Source organism: Neofelis nebulosa, chromosome 7, assembly GCF_028018385.1.
Source record: "Neofelis nebulosa isolate mNeoNeb1 chromosome 7, mNeoNeb1.pri, whole genome shotgun sequence".
Classification (NCBI taxonomy): domain Eukaryota; kingdom Metazoa; phylum Chordata; class Mammalia; order Carnivora; family Felidae; genus Neofelis; species Neofelis nebulosa.
The window spans coordinates 69,963,356-69,985,362 of NC_080788.1; the positions used below are offsets into that span (position 1 = coordinate 69,963,356).

The 22,007-nt window shown below is 45.0% G+C and overlaps 1 protein-coding gene across 1 annotated transcript in view; it reads left to right on the forward strand.

Annotated features, from left to right (window-relative positions):
* Positions 1 to 22,007, forward strand: part of RYR3 (ryanodine receptor 3) — a 535,021-nt gene that overhangs the window by 472,229 nt on the left and 40,785 nt on the right. Inside the window, 13 exon segments of the mRNA XM_058738297.1 lie at positions 1,501 to 1,588; positions 1,697 to 1,789; positions 8,788 to 8,958; positions 9,929 to 9,988; positions 11,528 to 11,659; positions 12,695 to 12,807; positions 15,605 to 15,701; positions 17,286 to 17,392; positions 17,813 to 17,864; positions 18,848 to 18,904; positions 20,078 to 20,177; positions 20,329 to 20,408; positions 21,915 to 21,991. Coding sequence (XP_058594280.1) covers positions 1,501 to 1,588; positions 1,697 to 1,789; positions 8,788 to 8,958; positions 9,929 to 9,988; positions 11,528 to 11,659; positions 12,695 to 12,807; positions 15,605 to 15,701; positions 17,286 to 17,392; positions 17,813 to 17,864; positions 18,848 to 18,904; positions 20,078 to 20,177; positions 20,329 to 20,408; positions 21,915 to 21,991 — 1,227 coding nt within the window.

A 22,007-nucleotide genomic window follows, 5' to 3' on the forward strand; every position in this document is an offset into this window, starting at 1 on the left:
ATTCCAGACAGGAAGCATGAAAGCAACAGGGGAAAGGCACAGGCATCCTCAGCTATCCGAGGCATTTTTAGAGAGCTTTTCCAGAAGGTCCATCCAGCAGTTTCCACTTCCATGTCTTTGTTCAGAACTTAGTTACATAGTAGCTATCCCTCAAGGGAGGCTGGGTAATGTGGTCTTCAGCAGGGCACAATGCCACCCTGAATAAAATGGGCTTTTGCTCCTAAGAAGAGGAGGATGAGTTTTGGGTAGGCAACCTATAATGTCTGCCATGTACGGGAAAGACTAGTGAAGTAGAACCCAAGAAAGATGAGACAAGAATGTCTATTAGGCTGAAACTCAGCCTCGGCAGTAAGGAATTGAGAGAGGGGTCCAAAGACAGTCTTGGCCTCATGAGTCTTCACCTTTCTTCTTTATCCTGTTGCTCTCCACGAATGAGCAGAAGGTATAGGCTGCCCACGACAATTCAGAGCAATGTCCCAAGGCTTAGGGAACTGGCTTTTGATAGCTGTTACTCTGCATGCACTAATAAGGGACATTGGATTTTTCAGAGCACTCATGAGAACCAGTTTTCTTTAACCAAAGAAAGATGGTAGACAGTTTAACTTGTACTGTGTTACTCTGCACCGATATTTGAAAACGGCAATATCTAGCCCTTTCAAAATATAATTAAACTCAAATATGTAAGATAGTTAGGGATACACCAACTTGTAAGAAGTGACTGAATTCTTCTGCAATTTTGCCTTCTTGCCACCACTGTGAAATTCTTAACCTGGGCTGGTTTATAATTAAAAAAGAAAAAGAAAAAAAATGAAAAGACTATATATAAATTTCATATATATAAATATATATATTATGTATTACAAATTTTATATTACATATTATATAAATAGGGAATTTCTAAACCATTTCAGAGGACATAGGAAATGTTTGGTTTCTGCCTATATACTTAAAATAGCAGTGGAAAATCTGTTGCCTTACAAATTTCATTCATAAAATTGGCTTTGAGAAGAAAGGGTGTGAGGCCTTAACTGGTTTTAGAGTGCTCCATATTTCAGAGGCTTGACAATGTCAAGTGTCAATGACAAGATTAGGTGTTATAGTGACCAAGTCTAGTCTTGCTAGCCTTAGGGATTAAAGGAGGCCTGTCCCAAAATACAGTGTAACCTTAATCACCTCATCTGTTTAAAAAAAGAAAAAAAAAAAAAACTACCCTTGACAAAATTGAAATGTTGTTCTCTGACATCTGTTTGCTAAGATAACCCTTGAATCCTTTGGTAAGGATGGAAATGATTATTGTAGGTCCTTCAGCAGTATCTACAATTACATGCCTACAAGCATGTAAGGAGTGTACTGATACTTAGTCTCTCTGAAGATTGCCTCTGGGTGGGAATGTAGTTTTATCTGGATAAGTGTACACACCCAAAGTTGATAGAATTTTTAGTGTGACTCTTTTAATCATTGCTGAATTTCATATGCATATCAATTTACTTTTTACTTCAGATCGAACTGGCTCAAAAGTCCCGATGCTGATTCTGACCAGCTCTTCCGCATGGTGGCAGAGGTCTTCATCCTGTGGTGCAAATCTCACGTAAGGAACATGTGGGCCCTGGATTTAGAGATGGCTGTGAAAGGTACAGACCTCAGAAAACATTCTTGTAATGTTGGCTTTTTTATTTCTCCCCTACCCCCCACTTAGAACTTCAAGAGGGAAGAGCAAAATTTTGTGATTCAGAATGAAATTAATAATTTGGCATTTTTAACTGGAGACAGCAAAAGCAAGATGTCGAAAGTAAGTCCATAGAAATCAATTCCAAAGACTCTTCAATCTTGACCTAAGCTATGTATCTTGGGTGTATGAAGCGATTAGTTCCATACTGCATTTAGGTCAAACCACAAAAACCAACAGTCTCTACTGTTGTTTCTTTGAGAATGAGCCAGAAGGAACTGCTCCCAAATAAGCATGGTCATCACATTTTATGAATAAATAGCTGCTTGTGTGTCAAAAAGTTTAAGTTTCAAGACTTGCCTAAGGCATTCGAGAGGTCTCCAAAACCGAAGCTGCTGTTAGTTGTTTGAAAATAGAACTACTTCTTGTGTGGTGAAGCTGCCAAACTGCACATGCCTAGAGCCACCTTTTGATTAGCTATGAGGAAATTACCTTGCTTTGAAGATTTCCGTAGCACTTGTTCTCACAGTAAGCTTGTTTTCCTCCTCTCTGGAACGTCCAGCGGCTGTTTGATTTCAGTTGTGCTGACCTCTTAATGCCTTCTGTTTATTTTCCATGTGGGTTGCATTCAGAAACCCAAACATTTGTCCATTCCCCGCAGGAAATGTTTAAAAGAGGGCATACCAGATATCTGAGAAAAAGAGTCACTTCTAGGGAGGTGTGTAGCAGGAATACACGATGGGGACCTGCACTCCCAGCTCCTCTTGAGTCAGCTCTGCAAAGGGAGACTTTGCTGTTGTGTTTGTAAAGAATTCTCAGACAGACTCCTTCAGGTGTAAATACATACATGCAATGTGATGTTTTGTTACCAGCTGTTATGGCTTACTCTTGACTCTGTTCCCTAGAGAAGTGTGCCTCAATGAGGGCTGATTGTATATGTCAAGTATGAGTGACATACCTGAGATTACGTCTCTCTCATTGCTGGTACAGTACTGCCTTTGAGGAACATGAAGGTGGAGTGTGCATGGGGACCCTCAGAAGTGAAAATCAGTTCTGGAAAGATGACAGTCTTGGGTTTGTAGCAAAGCCTTTGGAGCATCTTTCCAAATAACCATTTGGGATGAAGACCTGTGTATGTGAAACTGCAGACAAGGGGCCAGTATAACAATGAAAAATGACAACTTCACCCAAAACTTCACCATGTTTGCCTAGCTCTGGTTAGCTGAAGTCTCTCTGAACTTTCCAAACCTTCTATCATTTAGCTACGCTGACACTCACACTTCTTCCAGCATCCAAAAATTGACCCTTAGAGTTTAGAATCTGGTATACACTGCTTAATAAAGTTTGACAAATAAAATTGTGCATATACAAAGTAGAGAGATCAGAAGTATATGTTCATATTCAAGAGGAATCTTTGCTGCACAGGAACTTTATATAAGGTGGATCCTTTTGTGCTTTAGATGATTTTTATTTGATTTTCCAAAATTCATTTTGCATTCAACTTCTGACAAACGTGTCTGCTGCTCATGTGAGATACACAAAGATAAGATTGTTCAGACTCCTGATCCTTGGACATTTATGTTAAATTCCCTCTGAAGAGCCTTCTTACAGCCATCACTGGCTCTCCTTTGGCTCCACCCACCTACAGAAAGTCAATAAACCCCAGATAGATTTTATGGTACCTTCACCTTGGGTTAGATCCACGGGCTCAGCACTGAACCAGCTAGCACCCATTGTTATTGTCAGCGGATGGCAGCAAAGCAATGGAAATGACTCTGGTATGAGGATTTGGATCCCAGATGAGCAGAAATGGCAAAGACATCTCAATGCTCCGGTGTTGAGTGGTTACTTAGAGTCCTTAGGTTTACACTTGGAAAGAGATGAGGTGACAGAGGATGACATTTCAAAACTAACCTACTAACAAACTAACTGGAAATTCTGTTCATTCATATTGCCGAATAAGGAAAAGGGCATGTTTGTCTTGTCAGAGGATGGTCATATTCAGAATCTGTGCATCTTTGATAAGGTTCGTTTGTAGGAGCAAACACTTTCATTTAATTCCCCTTGACCTTGGATGCCAGTTTTTCCTGAGCTACGTGGAAAAGGGTCAACGTTACAGTGTGATGAATGTGAGGACAGGCCACAGGTGTTAAATAACATTTACCATGCTCCTTAGGGTGACAAATATGCCTGTTGATCTTGTTGCCTCAGTTGAGACACAAAGTATAGTAGTAAGTAGGACTAGAGACTGAAAGGAAGCTAAGTCCTACCCTTGGCCCAGCTGTTGACTAAAGGTATTGGCCTTGCATCGTCCACGTAACTCTTCTGGACCCCGGTTTACCAATCTATAGAACGGGCTTGAGCTTACTATCTGCCTCCTCCGAGCTCTACCAGGATGCTATGTTTACAAGTCAGCTTTAAACTGCATCTCTAGGATAGAGATAAATGCAGCACGTTCATTCAGATGGAGAGATACCATGCATCCAATAAATAGCAACTCATAGGCATTTCTGGTATTCTTTGGACGTAGAACTACATATTGAGAGAATGAGGAGGAGGTATTCTTACTATGAGTTCAATCTCCACTGCCTTTTCCTCCCTGAAATTAGATGTTCTCTCTGCTACCTAATCTGAATGGTCACCTGTGCTTGCTTTTATCTCCACTCTTAACTGAATTCTGGTGTTGTATAAATGAACTTGGCCTCAGTGCATATGGCGGTTGTTGGCAGAGATCTGTGTATTCGAATGCTGCATGCCTACACACACTGCACATGCCATTGCAAATGGAAAGGAGGCAGAAACAAAATATACGGTGGGCCACACTATTTATACTTGATTCATTGAAGATTGGTTCAAAGATGTGTTCCTTTTCTGGCAGCGAAAGCAGGTTGTTTTGGAGAGCTCATTGTATATTTTCTTTATATAACACCAGTTTGCAAATATGTGTTAAGCTAAATGTAACTAAGCTGAGCAAGTGTTTTTTGTTTTGTTTTGTTTTGTTTTTAAACTTGTTTTGTTTTCTGTAAAAATGGCAGCAGCTTCCTTGGAGGGGAATGGTAAGTTAGAACATGTTTAGCCCAAGAAATGTGGGTCTCTTGCCCAAGATTATGAGTAAAAAAGGGTTGGAAGGCAGGAAATATTAGAGTGCCTCATTGTTTAAAGCCTCTCCACCCATGAGTGTGAATTTGGTGTATTGAAAAAGGACAGAGAAGAGTTGTGAGCTCATCTTTGAGGTTTTCAAGGGTATTCAGACTTATCTTACTCCAGTCTCTCCTCCTTCCCTCCAGTGCCCACCTTTCTCACTTAGTCTCTGTTCCCCTTGCTCTTGTGCAGCTCCCGTTTTCTCCTCTTCTCCCTACCTGTCCCCCTTTCTATCTCTCTCCAGCTCTCTGTCTCCCCCTGGGGGTGGGGGAGGGCTTCCCCTCCCTCTCTCACTCTTTTCTACCCTACCCACCTCCCCCCTCCTCCATCCTCTTCCCTCCTCTCATTGCCTTCCCTCCTTCGCTTTCTCTCTCTTGATTTCTCATTCTCAGACTGGCTTGCAGAAATTCACCTTTCCCCCTAATACCTAATGTTGGGTTGACTTGCCTTCATTTAACCTTTTAGTATAGGGATAAGAACTTCACATGGTGCAGGCTTGCCTATTTTTATTTTATTTTTTTAAACGTTTTCTCTTTTTTTTAATGTTTGCTTCTTTTGAGAGAAAGAGTGCGTGTGTGCAAGCAGGAAAGGGGCAGAGAGCGAGGGGAGAGCGAATCCCAAGCAGGCTCTGACCTGAACTGAAATCAAGAGTCGGACGCTTAAGTAACTGAGCCACCCAGGTGCCCCTAGAGGACTTCTTGTTAGCAAACCTCCTTTTCATGGAAGCACACACATTGCCCCTTAGCCCAGTTCTTCCTTCTCTTTTCCCAACCACAGATCTGCTGAAGGTGATAATGTGGGTGGGTGGAAGGAAGAAGGAAAATGGGGTCTTTGGTTACATGACAGATTATCTACAGCCCACCCAGGTGAAAGGAGGGAGGAAGGGGAGGGGAAAGGCTCTAGATCTAAAAGGTTCGTGTGGGCAGCCAGACCAGAAGCCCACGTGGGTCTGAGTGGCACACGCTCAGGGAGGTTAATCTTCAAGGTGAACTTGACTCGGGGGTGTTTTGCTTGGTTTGGGTGTAAGTCCTCTTGACCAAATTAACCTCCATACTAACCTCCCACTCACTTTTCATGCCATGCTCAACTGGCTTCCAGAACTGTTGAGTTTCGGTTGTGCTGGCTGACAAATGGGGGCTAAGAAGCTATGACTAACATGTGCTACCTTATGCCTTGGACCCCTGCTTTTTACTGACTGACTCTTCTCCTTGTTTCTTTTCTTTTGTCTTCCCACACAGGCCATGCAAGTAAAGGTACAGGTCAAATGCATGACGTGTCTTTTCTGTCATAGTATTAGAGGTGCCAGGCTCTGGCCACCCTCTGCACTGTGATCACCATGGGGGTGGTACAGAATGGATCTTCCCACCTGGAGGTCCCCCAGGCCTGCTCCAGGGAAGACACCTGCCCGTCAAAGAGTGAATGTAGGCCTACCCACCCTTGGAATGGGGAAGCCGGGGAAGCCAGCCAAGCCTCACCCTAACCGAGGTCTCCTTGCTATCTCTGCTCCCTTCCCCAGCTGCCCACTCTGCAGCCAGCACACTGACAGAGATAGGGATGCCAACAGGGCGTAGAGCCCAGGAGGCTCACTCCTCTGCTGTGCCATGCAGGGTCAGAGTCCTCTGTGCTGTCAGTGGCCCCAGGTTTTTCACACTGTATACCTCTGCCTCTTATGCAAGGCTCCCTTGACCCAAAGAGTTTTCCAATGACTCACCTTCAAGATCTGAAATCAGATAACCATGTGTTTTTGCACGAAGTGTGCATATGGTGGAATAAACGCTGGGACGACTTTCCAGTGACCCATACAGATGAGAACCTGGAAATATTTCTCTCTGTTCATTAATGTGTGTCTGCTGCCATTGTCACAAGCTCCCTGCCCTAGGCTGTGTGACAGAGAAAAGGAGACGTGCAAGAGCTAGGTCACTAGCCCTTAGTTAGAGAGGGAAAATGGAGCCATGGCCAGGTAGACTTGGGTCTGGATGTTGACTCAGATGCTCACCTGCTGTATGACCTTGGAAAAATCCTTTACCTTCCCTGAGCATCATGTTCTCACTTACATAACGGATTTGTTTGTGTATCAGAGTTATTGGGAAGATTAGAAATGTTTTATTTAAGTACAGGCACATTGGAGTCACATCACACATGCAGCATTTATAACAAGAACACCATGAGATTGGCCAAATAAAATAGAGCGAGCAAGAAATTATTTGACTCGGGTATCGAATCCGCCTCGTTACATTTTGCATATTTACTTGATTGCATACTGCATGTTACTATTTACCTTTTACATTTATATGTACAGGGCACCTCGTAGTACAGGACACAAAACCAGGTTCTGTCCTTTATGGATGATGTTCAAGGGGAATGTAGACCGTAAAGGAGTTTTGCCTTAGGCACGACCTTTAGAATTCTATGCCTGATGGTAGAACATGTGAGGAACCTAGCAAGCACTCAGTAAATGATAGAACTCTTCGCGGTCTTTGCAGGAGCCAGCTTTCACTTTCCACCATGTTCTGGAACACACGAAGCTGCCTTCTCTTAGTCTCCTTTCTTACCCACTGCTCATTATTTCTGACCACCCCCTCCCCCTGCTGTCCCGGGCCTGACCTGCTGTTTTGGAGCACCCAGCACAAGGTGCCCTGCAACCAGCAGAATTGTCTGGTGGTGTTTGGCCGGCCTCAGTTTTGCTGGCCAGGAGCTTCGCTGTGGTTGCTGTCATGTAACCACCTGAAGGTACAGTCACCACAGGCTGGGTGAAGGCAATCATATCCATTTTAAGAGTGTCCATTAATAATGACGATCCTCTTTCATACTTTAAAGGTAATTTAAAGTAATTGAAGAGATCAGTCCCAAGGGAGTGTTAATTCTCACCCTCCTCTTCTCTCAGAAAACCTGTGCCTCCTAAGATGAATTCTGCTCCAGCTCAGGGTCCCAAGTCTCACACTGCCAGTTCCGGGAGAGGCCCCTGGCCTCCCGCTGCTCCCAGAGCCCTGTGTCTATATGTCGTCATAAACCACAGTACTGCCCCCTGATTCCTGCAAACATTTCACAGGCACCTCATAAAGCCAGGCTTCACTGGGCTCCATGTGTCTTTCCCTCCACAGCCCCTGCTTCTGGCTCTCCGACATTCCCACACTTCCATTAAGCACCTGCCCAACTGACACAAAGTCTAGCAAGTGAGGTAGCAGGTGGACAGTGTGCTCCTTCAGAGGCTGACCTCACAAAAATCCAGTCACTGCAGGGCTTGTGTCCTTGAGTCTACCCATAGGCCATGTGTCAGGGACACTGAGGGTTCTCAATTGAGAGCCTCAGTGCAGAGCCTTGAACTCTTCTGAAACCTACTACTCCGGTGGGTGGACTTCACTGGGTAGATTCAGTTTAAGCAAAAGAAGGGTAGACTCTCGCAGACTGGGGGAGTTCTATTCAGTGTTTCTCCGAGCTTTCCCCTGCCAGATCCCAAAGCAGCCCTACTTTGGGACTTGTGTTTTCCGGTGAGAATTTGCACTGCCTCGGGGTAGAGGTTGAGCGGGATGCGGTGCTCCAAAACACTGGCTTCAGCCTTGGCAACAGAGCAGTTCAACGTAGAACGTCTTCCGTGTGTTTACTGATGCCCCAGCATCAGGATTCTCAGTTCTTTCCTGGAGTCATCTCATCAGTTATCAAACCATTCTTTTGGAAAGACACCAGTTTATTTGTTCATTTGGGCCCGGAAATGAGTGAGCCAAGACTGCAGGTGTCCGTGGTGTGTGTCCACTTACGTGGTTCTGTGAGCATGTGCACAGGGAGAGGGCACAGGACCAGTGCTGGTCCTTTATGGCCACCCGGTTGTGTTTCACACACTCCTCTCACTGTGCTTTGACATGTACTGAGCCCCCCGCCCCCCCTGTACTGACAGGGCAACAAGGAGGCAGGCTGCCTCCAAGAGGAGGCCGTTCCTCTCAGAATCACTGAGCCCCTCTGTTTATTTCAACCTCATCTCCTAGTCTGGAGGACAGGACCAGGAACGGAAGAAGACCAAGCGGAGGGGAGACTTGTACTCCATCCAGACCTCTCTCATCGTGGCTGCGCTCAAGAAAATGCTGCCCATTGGTTTGAATATGTGCACACCAGGCGATCAGGAGCTAATCTCCCTTGCAAAGTCACGATACAGCTATGTAAGTCCCCCGTCTGCTCTGGCTGAGCGTGGAATACTGGTGGTGGCAGCTCCTCAGAGCCTGAAGGGCTAGTTCTCCTTCCCAGGGCGACAGATGAACAGAAACCAAGGTGCACACAGGCGATACACTCTCACCTTTACTGGTTTGGGGGCGCCTGGGTGGCTTAGTGGGTTGCGCATCTGACTCTTGATTCCAGCTCTTGTCATGATCCCAGGGTTGTGGGATTGAGCCCCACCTCAGGCTCTGTGCTGAGCATGGAGCCTGTTTAAGATTCTCGTGCTCTCTCCCTCCCTCCCTCCCTTCCACTTGCTCTCTCTCTGTCCCTAAAAATAAAAATAAAAAAATAAATTTAAAAAAAAAACTGGTTTAGGGCGCCTGGGTGACTCAGTCAGTTAAGCGTCCGACTTCGGCTCAGGTCATGATCTCACGGTCTGTGAGTTCGAGCCCCGCATCGGGCTCTGTGCTGACAGCTCAGAGTCTGGAGCCTGCTTCAGATTCTGTGTCTCCCTCTCTCTCTGACCCTCCTCCATTCATGCTGTGTCTCTCTCTGTCTCAAAAATAAACATTAAAAAAATTTTTTTTAAAAACTGGTTTGAGAGCACATGCCCTTAGGACAAGTCTATAATTTTTCTTCTTTTGTTCTTATAATAAACATTGCAGCTGGGCGCCTGGGTGGCTCAGTCAGTTAAGCATCCGACTGTTGGCTTCCGATTGGGTCGTGATCACATAGTTCTTGAGTTTGAGTCCCGTGTCGGGCTCCAAGCTGACAGTGCAGAGCCTGCTTGGGATTTTCTCTCCCTCTCTCTCTGCTGCTTCCCCTGCTCACTCTTGTCTCTCTCTCTCAAAATAAATAAACTTAAAAAAAAAAGATCACAGCAAAACTGCCCATATGCTGCCCATACATCCCTGCACCTTACTTTATATTTCCATAGTGACCTCTAGGAATAAAACTGAACGTCTCTTTCCACAGAGGGACACCGATGAAGAGGTGAAAGAACATGTGCGGAATAACTTGCACCTGCAGGAAAAGGTGATGTGGCAGGAAGACGGAACTCATGCAGGCTTCCCTCTGGCTGTAGGGGGCCCTCCTCCCATTTAGTTTACTCCTGTTCTCTCTAACGTGTTCTAAAAAAATGTCTCCCAGTACTGATGTTTAAGTGGTAGGACTAGCTCTCTGCCTTTAGTTTTTGTTGTTGTTGGGGGGAGGGGCGGGGGGGGTGTAGGGTTTGCCCTTCATTTTTGTTCTTTCCTTTGCTATTACAAAGAGGATGCAAAGAGGCATTTAATGAAGCATGCCTTCCCACCTGCCATGTATAAACATCCAGCCATAGCAGGGGGGTTAGATCAGGTCTCAAAATTTACTGACTGTGAGGCTTCTTCAACAGTGAAATGGACACGTGGGGGGTGGGGGAGTTTTAGCACAGCCTGATCTAGAGATTTGGAGTTGGTACAAACCGGGGGTGGGGGGCGGGGGGGGGCGGGGAGGACCACTTAGATTTTAAAGGCTGTCTGAGATTTTTTTTTTCTAGGCCTGTGAATCTGAACAACTCTTTCCTCAGGCAGAATACACCCTAAGATGCGGGATTAGGCTGACACAAAGAGCCACTTCTTTCTACCCCAAACATATGGGTATAGTGGGGAAAATACGCTACACAAAAAGGCAGTAAAAAGATATCCCAAGTGCCAGGATAAACAAGACACTGTAAATCACAGGAATGAGGAGAAGTTGATGCAGCTGGGAAAATTAATAGAGCTTTCTGAACCATATATGTATCTTAGACGCTGGGGTTGTTAATAGCCTTCAACGAAGAAGAGTGTGGGACCTAATTACCCATGCTGTGCACAAATGCAGAGCAAGAAACTTACATAAAATTAGCCTTAAACCTTACCTATAAATCTCCTATAGAGACAACCCTAAAACCACTTGGAGACTCTCCACCTCTTAGAATACAGGCTAACATGCCAATAAATAAAACTCCACCTGAAGACAAGGTCATGTTTAAACAACAACAAAAAAAAACATGAAAGAAAATCCACCATCATTAGAGAATCAGAAGATGTAACCAAGAGAAGAATTCAAGCTTAAGGAACTGTAGAAAGAAATTTAAAAATTAGTGTGGTTGATAAATATTTAAAGAGCTAAAGATAGCTATGGTAGCCATAAAGCAACACTTGCTCTTTCATTTTTTTTAAGGAGAGTGGATATGGGATTGACAAAAACCACGTAGTGATTACAAAAGTTAAAAGCATTCATTAAAATTAAAAATCCAATTTGTAGGTCAAAAAACAGTCTAGGCACAGCTGAAAAGAAAATTTATGAATTGGAAGGTTGATTTCAGGAAATTAGAATGCAGTACAGATAGAAAGGGATGGAAATAGGACGAGTTAAGAGATACAGGCTAGAATACGAAGTTTCTATGTAGCATCTGCAATGTTCCGGTGAAGATGATAGAGAAAATGAGAAAGAAGCAGTAACAGAAGAGTCTCAGGTGTTCTGAAACCACGTGAGGAGTCAAGGCTTTTTCAGTGCAAGAGGTGCTGCTCACCTCCTGTGTGCTTTAATTTGCAGTCGGATGACCCAGCAGTAAAGTGGCAGCTGAACCTCTACAAAGATGTTTTGAAGAGTGAAGAACCTTCCAATCCCGAAAAGACCGTAGAGCGCGTACAGAGAATTTCCGCAGCTGTCTTCCATCTGGAGCAGGTAAGGCACATCTGCCCTGAGGACTGAGGAAGCGAGACTGCCCTGGAGACTAGAAAGCTGTCCTCTACACTCAGCTCTTAGTTAAGTGTTCTTGGGGCACCTGGATGGCTCAGTCTAAGGGTAAGCATCGGACTTCAGGCCAGGTCATGATCCCGCGCTTCATGGGTTCGAGTCCCGTGTTGGGCTCTGTGCTGACAGCTCGGAGCCTGGAGCCTGCTTCAGATTCTGTATCTCTTCCTCTCTCTCTCTCTGCCCCTCTCCTGCTTGCACTCTGTCTCTCTGTCTCCCAAAAATAAGTAAATAGTAAAAAAAAAAAAAATTTTTAATGTTTTCATAAGACCCAAAACCAGGAACAAGTATCATCCCAGCTTACCTCCAGATGTCATCTTGGTGCCTGGTGGTAGCAGATTCCTCAATGCTTTTCCCTCAGAGGTTTCCTTACTTTATTTTCTTTCTTTCTTTCTTTCTTTCTTTCTTTCTTTCTTTCTTTCTTTCTTTCTTTTTTTTTTTTTTTTTTTTTTTTACAAATTTTTGCCTTTAGATCAATGACCCCTTCAAATCCCCCTACCCATCCGTAAACCTTCTATTAGGCAATAAACATAACAAAAACAGGTAGGAGAAGGCAGACAACCTAAGACCTCCACAAACTGAATCATTTGCTCCTGAGGGGCGCCTGGGTGGCTCTGTTGGGTAAGCGTCCGACTTGAGCTCAGGTCTTGATCTCACGGTCCGTGAGTTCAAGCCCCACGTCAGGCTGTATGCTGACAGCTCAGAGCCTGGAGCCTACTTTGGGTTCTGTGTCTCCCTCTCTCTCTGCCCCTCCCCCACTCGCACTCTGTCTCTCTCTCTCTCTCTCTCTCTCTCTCTCTCAAAAATAAACAATAAAAAAATTGAATAATTTGCTGCTGGGTACCTTTGGCTGGCTGTGGTTGAGAAATCAGAACTCTTTCAGGGTTGCGAAGCCTTAGCTGCAGGTGACTCCCTCCTGCCACCCAGTTAGCCTGGTGTGCACCTACCCTTGTGATGTCTTCTCAGGTCGAACAGCCTTTGAGGTCCAAGAAGGCAGTCTGGCACAAACTGTTATCAAAGCAGCGGAAACGGGCAGTGGTGGCCTGTTTCAGGATGGCCCCTCTGTACAACTTGCCCAGGTAAGTATTCTGTCATATTCTTCTGGCATGGGAGCCAGTGATGGGAATTAAGGTTTCCTCCCTCAGCTGTGCTCCCTTGTGGCACGAACACCCATGATCCAAGTTTTCCAATGGAGTTTTCCATAAATGGCGCCCTTACAATCTGCATGTAGTATCATGGGCTATTAAGGCAGTCAAGGTAAGCAGAAAAACTGAAAACACATGTGATTCCCTAGTGCCCCATGCCTGCCTTAACTCCCCATTTTACACCTTAAAGTCAGCCTAGTTAGCATATGGAAGCTCTTAGTTTTACTGAGGTGGGATTCTTTGTGAGGATGTAAAGGAACCCTGGAAAAAGGAGGGTCTCTAAAATGCTTTACTCAGAATCCATCAACAGATCAAACAATGTATCTATACTGAGGTACTTGGATGGCCCCAAAATTACTTTGTTTCCTCATCAGCTACAGAAATGTAACTTGAGAATCCCTGCGCACAGTGTCATCACCCTCAAGATGAAGAAAGGGCACTGGCTAAAGATGTCGTAAGAGGCCAGTTATGGGCATATTGCCTTATCTGTGTGGTCGGTCTATACTCTGCAGTCAAAAATATGTGAAGGCTTTTCTGAAATGTACTCCATCAACACAGGGCAGAGTATCAGTGCAGATTGGATAAACGTTGACCACTAACACTTGACTCGGTGTCATTGGCGATGTGGCGGTTCTCCCATCCTTAGAGTGATTGCAGAGTCAACAAGGTCGGGCCTGTGACCAGTAAACAAAGCTGGTGATAGAATATCAGCCTCTGCTTCATCAGCTTGCAAATCAGTATGAACCATCCTCACCTGGTCAGGAAAAATAAACTGACTTGGAAAGGCATTTTCTGAATGTAAATAAATGTTCCCTTGGACTATGAGCTAACAGACGATTCCTAGGCTTGACACTTGCTTTCAGCAGATTGTGTTTCTTGGCCATCATTCATCCTGTGACCCTGTGTTGAGCCAGTTGGCCTCCTGAGCTTTCCCACTGGGGTCTTTGAAGATAGTGAAGAATGATGACCTCTGAGGCACACACCTGGTCCTCCAGGACTCTTGAGAAAACAGACTAGTGTCTTCGGAAGTAGAATTCATGAATGAGAAGCCAAAATTTTAAGTCAAATAGTCGTGGGTATGAAGGCCACTAAAGTCCTGGCAGAAAAGTGAAATTCATAGCCCAGCAGAGAAGGCAAAAATGCACAGGATTTTTGTCTGTTTCCTAGAAGTGGTGAAGTATCCAAAGGCATCGGCTTTCCTCTGTGGTAGAGGCCCATGCCTCATGTGCTAACTGGGTCTCCGGGAGGACTCTGTTCTCAGCACATGTCTTCAGGGCCAGCCAGGCAGAAATGAAATCTCACGAAACAAGGATTTTTTTTCCTAAATCCTTTGAAAATGTTAGTAGCGTCCTCTTATGTTTCGGTTGCTCCTTCAGCAACCCTCTCTACCCCTGTACAGGGAACAGTTAAGTCCAGGAATTCACTGTGTCTTTGATGAAATGTGGCCAGGCCCGCCTGTAACCCAGCTTTTTAGAGAGTTTGCCTTGGATTTCTCCCCAGCATGGAGGATTGTAGGTATATTTTATAACAACAATAATAAAAACGGAGAGGCTGGTGGTGGAGACCACTTCTTTCTCCACCTTGTCATGATGTAAACTGCATGGAGTCTTCCAGATGGAAGGGCTAAAGGGATTTATTTTATTATGTGAAAACTGTTTCTCTGATGTTAGTTTTTAAAAGACAACCTGTGTGCTTTTCTCCAGACACAAAATTAACAATTTCTTCCTGAACACCTTTCAACGGGTTTGGCTGGAAAAGGTTAATGAAAAAACTCAGTATGACAGGCTTATACCCATTTTAATGGTAATGTAACCTGTGGAGAGACCCACTCACTTTCTGCACACTCCTCCTTTCTTGATTCATGATTTAACATTACCATAAACACACAAATTTGTACAATTTTTAAGAAGACCTCTGATTGGTCAGAATTCGAAGAAAGACAGCAAGGGTTGTGTTCTTCCAGAAACCAAGGTGAGGTCTTAGATGACTCTGATGTTGACCTGCATCTTATTTTTTTACTCGTTCCCTCTCACCACTATCCTCACCTCTGGGAATCAGTTAACCACGATTCAGTGCCATATTCCCAGGAGTCAGTCCTGGCTTTTAGAGAGTAGGTGGCTCTTGACAGTTACTCAGTGTTCCAGGGCCACCACTGGAGTCCATGCGGCATACAGAAGTGGTGCTCGAAGCATAGCACACCCAAGTCTTGCCTTCCTAACAAAAGCCGGAGCACCTTGGAGGTGTCGTTCCTTGGAGACACTGCAAAGGACCCATGCTTTGCTGCTTTCGATATATCTGCGGCTACACCACTCGCCGTCGGCATTACTTAAATGGGATTACCTGGACAGGTTATTGGCCAAAAGGGATAACCATGTTGCCATATTAACCAGATACTTCAGGATTGTGTCTTGGCCCAATGAATCATTTCTCATTAGAGGAGAAATGTGATAAAGACCCCTCGTGACCAGAGTAGGAATTCAGTTACCACCAGCTCCCCCCACTAACCATGATTAGTTCATTCAGAAGGTGTTCCAGACATTCGGGAACTGGCATGTTAGAGGGTTCTGGTTTCTTTGAAATTAATGCTTCTGGTGTACTTCCGGCTGCCCTGACCAATCAGAAGGCAAGAATTGTACAAAAGTCTGTCCTGCTTACTAACCGTTAACCACCCAAACTAAAACAAGGTGTGCCATGGATCCCTCTTGACCTCACTCTCACCCCTTCCGCTCAGGCACCGCTCCATTAACCTCTTCCTCCATGGCTATCAGAGATTTTGGATAGAAACAGAGGAGTATTCCTTTGAAGAGAAACTAGTACAGGACTTGGCTGTAAGTACTGACTGAGCTGGAAGCAGATATGGGTGTGAATGAATTTGACTTTTGTATTCATGTGTGTGTGTTGTAACAGTTAAACATTCACAAAGAATCGGATGTATCCGTTGGGAAGGAACTAACTGTGTAAATTCTCAGAGGAGGCCCTGCTAATGGTCGTAGGAGCCAGAGGATGAATTTCACTTGGAGGTGCTACTGTTACCATCCTCATCATCATTATTAACAACTAATATTTCTCGGGATGCACAGCCATGCGATGAAAAGTTCACGCTAAGTGAAGTTTTGAGCACCATTGGTTGCAGGAGGCCACCCCGTCCTAGCCGAGGCTCTGCATTTCTGGCCAGTAGCTCTGCTTTAGGGAAGGCACATCCAAATCCCCTTCCTGCATTTCACATTCCTGTATCTGGCCCTTCGGAAAACGTGTCATGCCCCGTCTCTAACAGACTTCATGCTCTAAAACTACTTAAAACAACATGCAAGGGGAAAAAAGCTGACTGCAGAAGCACCACAGAGCCTCGTCCTGGTTCAGACAAAAAAGAAACCCTCCATTCCATTGACCAACCCATGGTTCTTTTTTTCTCTTTCCCCTTACTTCCCCCGTTTATTTTTTCTCTCATCCCTTAGTCTCTCTGTTAATCTTGTTCTGTGTTTCTCATATCCAGTCTTTTGTTTCTCTTTCCCTGTCTCCCTTTGTTTCTTTTCCTTCTCCTCTCTGCTTTGCTTTTAATCCTTTCTCTCCCATTTTTCTCCCGTTTGTCTTTATGCCCTCCATTCTTTTCCTCTACTCCCATCAGTGAGAATGACGGCTCTTAAGTTTTCCCAGCTTCTTGATGAGGGTGAACTTGACAGTGAGCCCTGCCCTTTCGGCCCTGCCCTTCGGAACCATGCACGCAGCCTGCGTAGCTCTCACAATTTACTGAATATGGTATGCCCTGCGGGCTCTGCCTCTGCTAGAAACTCCCACCTCTTGCATCAGCTGCTATTTCCTTTTCCATAAGAGGAGATTGAGAAGAGTTAAAGAGGAGAAACTGCCAGGCTTGGAGCTCCAGGATGACATCATTCAGGAAGAAGATTTTAGAATCAGCAGTGAAGTTAGGAGAGAAATGGATAGTTAGCAGACCCCAAATGGCCCCGGTGTTTTATAACTCCTGCCCCACCCCTAGTTCCAGCCCACCTCTCCAGGAGAACTTTCAAGTGTTGACCGAGAGGTCCAGCCTCTCGGGGAGCTGTCCAGAGCCTCCCTCCTGAACTCGGGTGCCCAGAGCTTGCATGAGACTTCTGCTCACTGGAGTCTGTAGCTCCTCCCTTGTGGTCAGGCTTTTGCTTTTCCTTTCATTTGGTTGGAATTGAGAATTGCAATGTTTCTTTGGCTGAAAAATATATATATATATATTTACGTCCCAAACCTTGCATCCTTAAGGGCTTCTCGTCCAGTGATAAACATACGACATAGTGGTTTCTCTCTGTGCTTTGATCTGACGCACTGTGTGCCTTGCGCTTTCCCTTCTCTTTGTTCGCATGTGGTTGTGTGGCTTTGCGCTGAGGTCCATGCCTAACACGTGTCTGCATTGGTTTGTGTAGAAATGCCCCAAGGTGGAAGAGGAGGAGGAGGAGGAGACAGACAAGCACCCAGACCCACTTCATCAGATCATTCTCCATTTTAGCCGCAATGCTCTCACGGAGAGGAGGTCAGCACCAGCAGAGCGTCCTGCTTCTCAGAAGCACCGGGAGTGTCTGTACCAGCCCCACACCTCCATCCCACAGACGGCACTGCCTGGAAAGGGGGTGCCAGATTCAAACAGTTCTTCCTGGCTGCCCTATTGTTGGCCATCAGGAACCATCCAGGGAAACTACATAAGCCACAGCCCTCTCGTCATAACGTGAGACACTGAGGCTGAAGAGAAGCCTGCAACTGTAACCTTCATCCCTGAATTCCACCATCAGCCAATGCTGGTGCAGGTTTTCAGAGCGGTTTCTAAGAATCCGGGTGGGGGAAGGGGTTTGTTCATTCACTCACTAGTACATATAGTTTTAGATTTCTGTGGCTCTTAGTCTTTTCTGCTGAGTCCAAAAAAGAGCCTGCTAAATATTTCCTCCATTCTTTCCAGCAAATTGGAAGACGACCCCTTGTACACCTCCTATTCCAGCATGATGGCCAAGGTACACCTGAGTTTTCTGCTCTCATCGTCTCAGTCTTTCTCTCTTCCCTTTTGCTTCTTCAGACACACGAAAACTGTCATTTTGAACAGCAGGGCATAGGACTCGGTCATGACATGGACTCCAGGCACTGCACAATTCATGTGCCATAGGGGTGACATTAGCAAACCATTCCACCATCCCCCTCAGGAAACTCGGAAGCGTTGTGGAAACAGTGGGTGCCAATGGCTCAGTTCACCCGGCATTTCCAAGCCAGCTATATGGAGTTTAGGTGTATAGACTGTCTTTGCATTTTCAGTCAATGTTCAGAACATATCCAAAAACTCAAACACATCTGTAGGTGAAGGAAGTTCAGTACATTTGGAAACAGGCTTTAGACACCGGAATGAGAGCCTGTGCTCTGGCAGAGGCAGAGTGACATTGTTCCTATGTCACGTAGAGTGACCGTGGCCTCCGGAATGCTGAGTGGTAAGGGAATTGCACCTTCTCAAATGTGAAACCTTCACATCAGGCAGAAAGAGGGATAAGTTGGGGTACAGGAGCACCTGTTCCTTTAGCTGCTGCACCACAGGGTCATGATGAGAAGGAGCACTTTGGGATTCACATCCTAGGTGTCTCCAGTCTTCTTGCCAAGCCCCGAGCTCTTGTTTGGAAAGGGACAGCTCCCTGCACTCTTGCCTCCCTTTACACCAGAACTTTATATGGTGGAAGAGTTCAGGTCTGTGGTTAAACCAGGTAGGTCCCTGCTGGCTCTGTGAGCTTGGTGTTCCCATTTCTCATTTCTGAACCCCTTGGTAGCTGCAAAGATGACATTTCGAGTAGAATGTTGCCCTGCAGTGGTCAAAATGTTCTTGGCTTACAAAGTGCTGAGGTCCTGAGGTGCGTGTGAATTACATCCTGTCCCCTGCCCTTGCACAGTAGAACAGTCTTGTTTATTAGGCTTATCTTTAACTTGTTTCCTCCTTTCCCTGTTCCACGGAATCCAGAGTTGTCAGAGTGGGGAGGACGAAGAAGAAGAGGAAGACAAGGAAAAGACATTTGAAGTAAGTTTTTACTAAGATTGAAGACAGGGCCACCCTCCAAAGCCAAAAGCGACAATCAGACCTTCAGAGGTGGGTGCTGACATTAACCATGTGGCTCACCCACCACGTGTGTCTGGTGACAAGCACACAGGTCTGCGTGCATGGAGCGCATGCATTAGCCATGGTTCTGTTGTCTCTCTTCCAGCCTAAGGAAAAGTAGCAGGCACCCAGTCAGTCCACAAACCCCCCCACGGGTTTGGTCTTCTGGGAAATTTTGTACTCCTACTCAAATATGGTAGCAACAGGAGCGAGAGAAGGACAAATTCAAACGTCTAAACATGAAAGCTGAAACCAATGGAGACACTAGGGTGATTTTTGCACTATTCTATAAATGTAATTACTAGCAATTTTGATTTTGAGGCATGCAGGACTCAGAGTCTCCCAAGATAAAAACCCTATTAGTTTACTGGTACCCTTTTTATAGACACAGTAGACAACAGTGAAAGTAACTTAATTATAGTTCTGGAAGGCCTTGACATTCTAGGATTCCATATTTGGTAAAGTCTCTGTTAATGGTGGCCTGAGCATTCTAAAAAAAACTTTTTTTAATGTTTATTTATTTTTGAGACAAAGAGCATGAATGGAGGAGGGTCAGAGAGAGAGGAGACACAAAATCTGAAACAGGCTCTGGGCGGTCAGCACAGAGCCCGACACGGGGCTCGAACTCACAGACTGAGATCATGACTTGAGCTGAAGTCGGACACTCAACCAACTGAGCCACCCAGGCGCCCCTGCCTGAGCATTCTAGATAAATGGGTGTTATCTACATTCAGGCAGATTTGCTTCACCTGAGCCCTCAGCAGTTTTCACTGTACGTTGGAACATTGAAAACAAACACATTTTCACCAGGGGTCACTTCCTATAATTATAGTATTACAGGGGAATGGGCTATGTTTCCTACCAGTGCAGAAAGTGGGAAATTCATCATCACCATAGGAGTGAATTGTAGATGGGCAGTTTTGGAAAGCTGAATAGTGTCTGAAAACCAACCTCAGATGTCTCCTCTGTTCAAAGTTACATGTGTTGCCTTCCTTAAGCAGATTCTCTCCCTCAGTGTACCTTACCATGGCAGATTGCCTGAGGATTAATAAATCTTCCCTTGCTTTGTTTTTTGTGGTTGTTTTTTCTTTCCAGGAGAAGGAAATGGAAAAGCAGAAAACCCTCTACCAACAAGCTCGACTGCATGAGCGTGGGGCTGCAGAGATGGTCCTCCAGATGATAAGTGCCAGCAAAGGTGATTCTGTGATTTGTGGATGGGCCCTGTAGCTACCACAGTGATAGCACACTGTGCCACGAAGTCATTATTAAAGAGTCCCAACAAAGCCCAGTAGATGTGATTTACCCTCTGTGTCCTTGGTAATTCAATCGAATCTTCACCATGGCAGGTGAGATGAGCCCCATGGTGGTTGAGACTCTGAAGCTGGGGATCGCCATTCTGAATGGGGGCAACGCTGGTGTACAACAGGTACTGGGGACTCGCAGTTGGTAGTGCACACTTCCCAGGGTATCCCCAGTTGGCAGCTGTCACACTTCGGGCGAGAGGTGTTGGCTCTGCTACAGCGGGAGCCACCCAGAATCACCTGTGCTGGTGTTTTGCCCTTAGTGGCCAATTATATCAGAGTAGCTGGGAACACAGATAAAACCGGAGCTAGGAGGCTACAGATAAATGTATGCTTGACAAAGAGGGTTTATCCATGGTTCAAAGAGAAAAACATTTAATTTTTTCATCATCAGATGATTTATTTCTTGTACAAACAGGCTCTGAAGGAAGTTCTCTAAGCCTTAGGTTTTTATTTTAATCATTTTACGTATTAGCTGTCTTTCCATGAGCAAGGAGCCCAGTCGGTTAAGTGGAGTTCATAAACCTCACACACCTGTTTGCCCATTCATTCATTTGTTTCTTCGTTCATTCAGTAACTGTATTGTGATTGCTGACAACACTAAGGTCAGCCTCTGTTCTGGGATGAAGGGTACGGCAGTGAATGAAGCAACTACAAACTCTTGCCACCACGCATTAAATGAGAACACACGGAAGCCTAATGGGGAGCTCCTGGCACATGGAACTCATTCAACAATCTGAGTTGAAACTGGTCGAAGGAGACAGGAAGATTCTGGTGTCTCCAGGGCCCTCCAGGCTCTGCCTGAAATCATCTGTGTGCCCAGGAATGTGACATTTCAAAGACTCTTGGCATTCGTGAGGGTTACATCACAGAGAGATGTAGCCTGTGAGAACTTCCAGATTTATAACTACCATTATTGTACATAATTTTTCCCAGCCTTTCATTCTTCCCAAACCAATTTGTCACGAAAGAACTTCCATTTTCTAAGACACCCTTCACTTTCTCTTCTCTTCCGTCACCACCCCATCAGTTGATTTTCTTTTCTTTTCTTTTCTTTTCTTTTCTTTTCTTTTCTTTTCTTTTCTTTTCTTTTTTTTCTTTTCTTTTCTTTCTTTTTTACATTTCTATGATGTTCAGACAAAGTTACTGCCTTCCCAGTAACAGAGAACAGAGGTAACAAAGTCTGATTGTGAAAGACAGTGAACTTTCAACTGGGTTCATTACTGGCTAAGCTCCTTGCTCCAGGGTACCATACTGAGCACATGAGTTTTTCATATTCTATCTCAGCAACATTTAACTAGATCACAGTCCTGGTGCTTGTTCCCAAATGGGAGAGACTTTAAACAGTAAATCTGTGAATGCCCATGGTCTCCTATACTGCCCTAGCAGAAATGGCAGTGGATCTTTATAAAATAAAATGTCCATCCAAAGAGATTCCGGTTCCATAACAAGAGGGTGGGGCTCAGGCACATGGAAAGGTTTGTGTGGTTCTAATGCTTACCCAAGATTACAAACCACCTGGATATGACTCTGTGTGACTGGGCTTGGCATTTCTCCACAACATTTGGGAGGGTCAGTATTTGTGGCATAATTTACATTGCTTTTCCTTTTAAAATGTGTCTCCCTTATAGAAAATGCTAGATTACCTAAAGGAGAAAAAGGATGCTGGATTCTTTCAAAGCCTTTCCGGCCTTATGCAGTCTTGCAGGTAAATATGGGAAAAC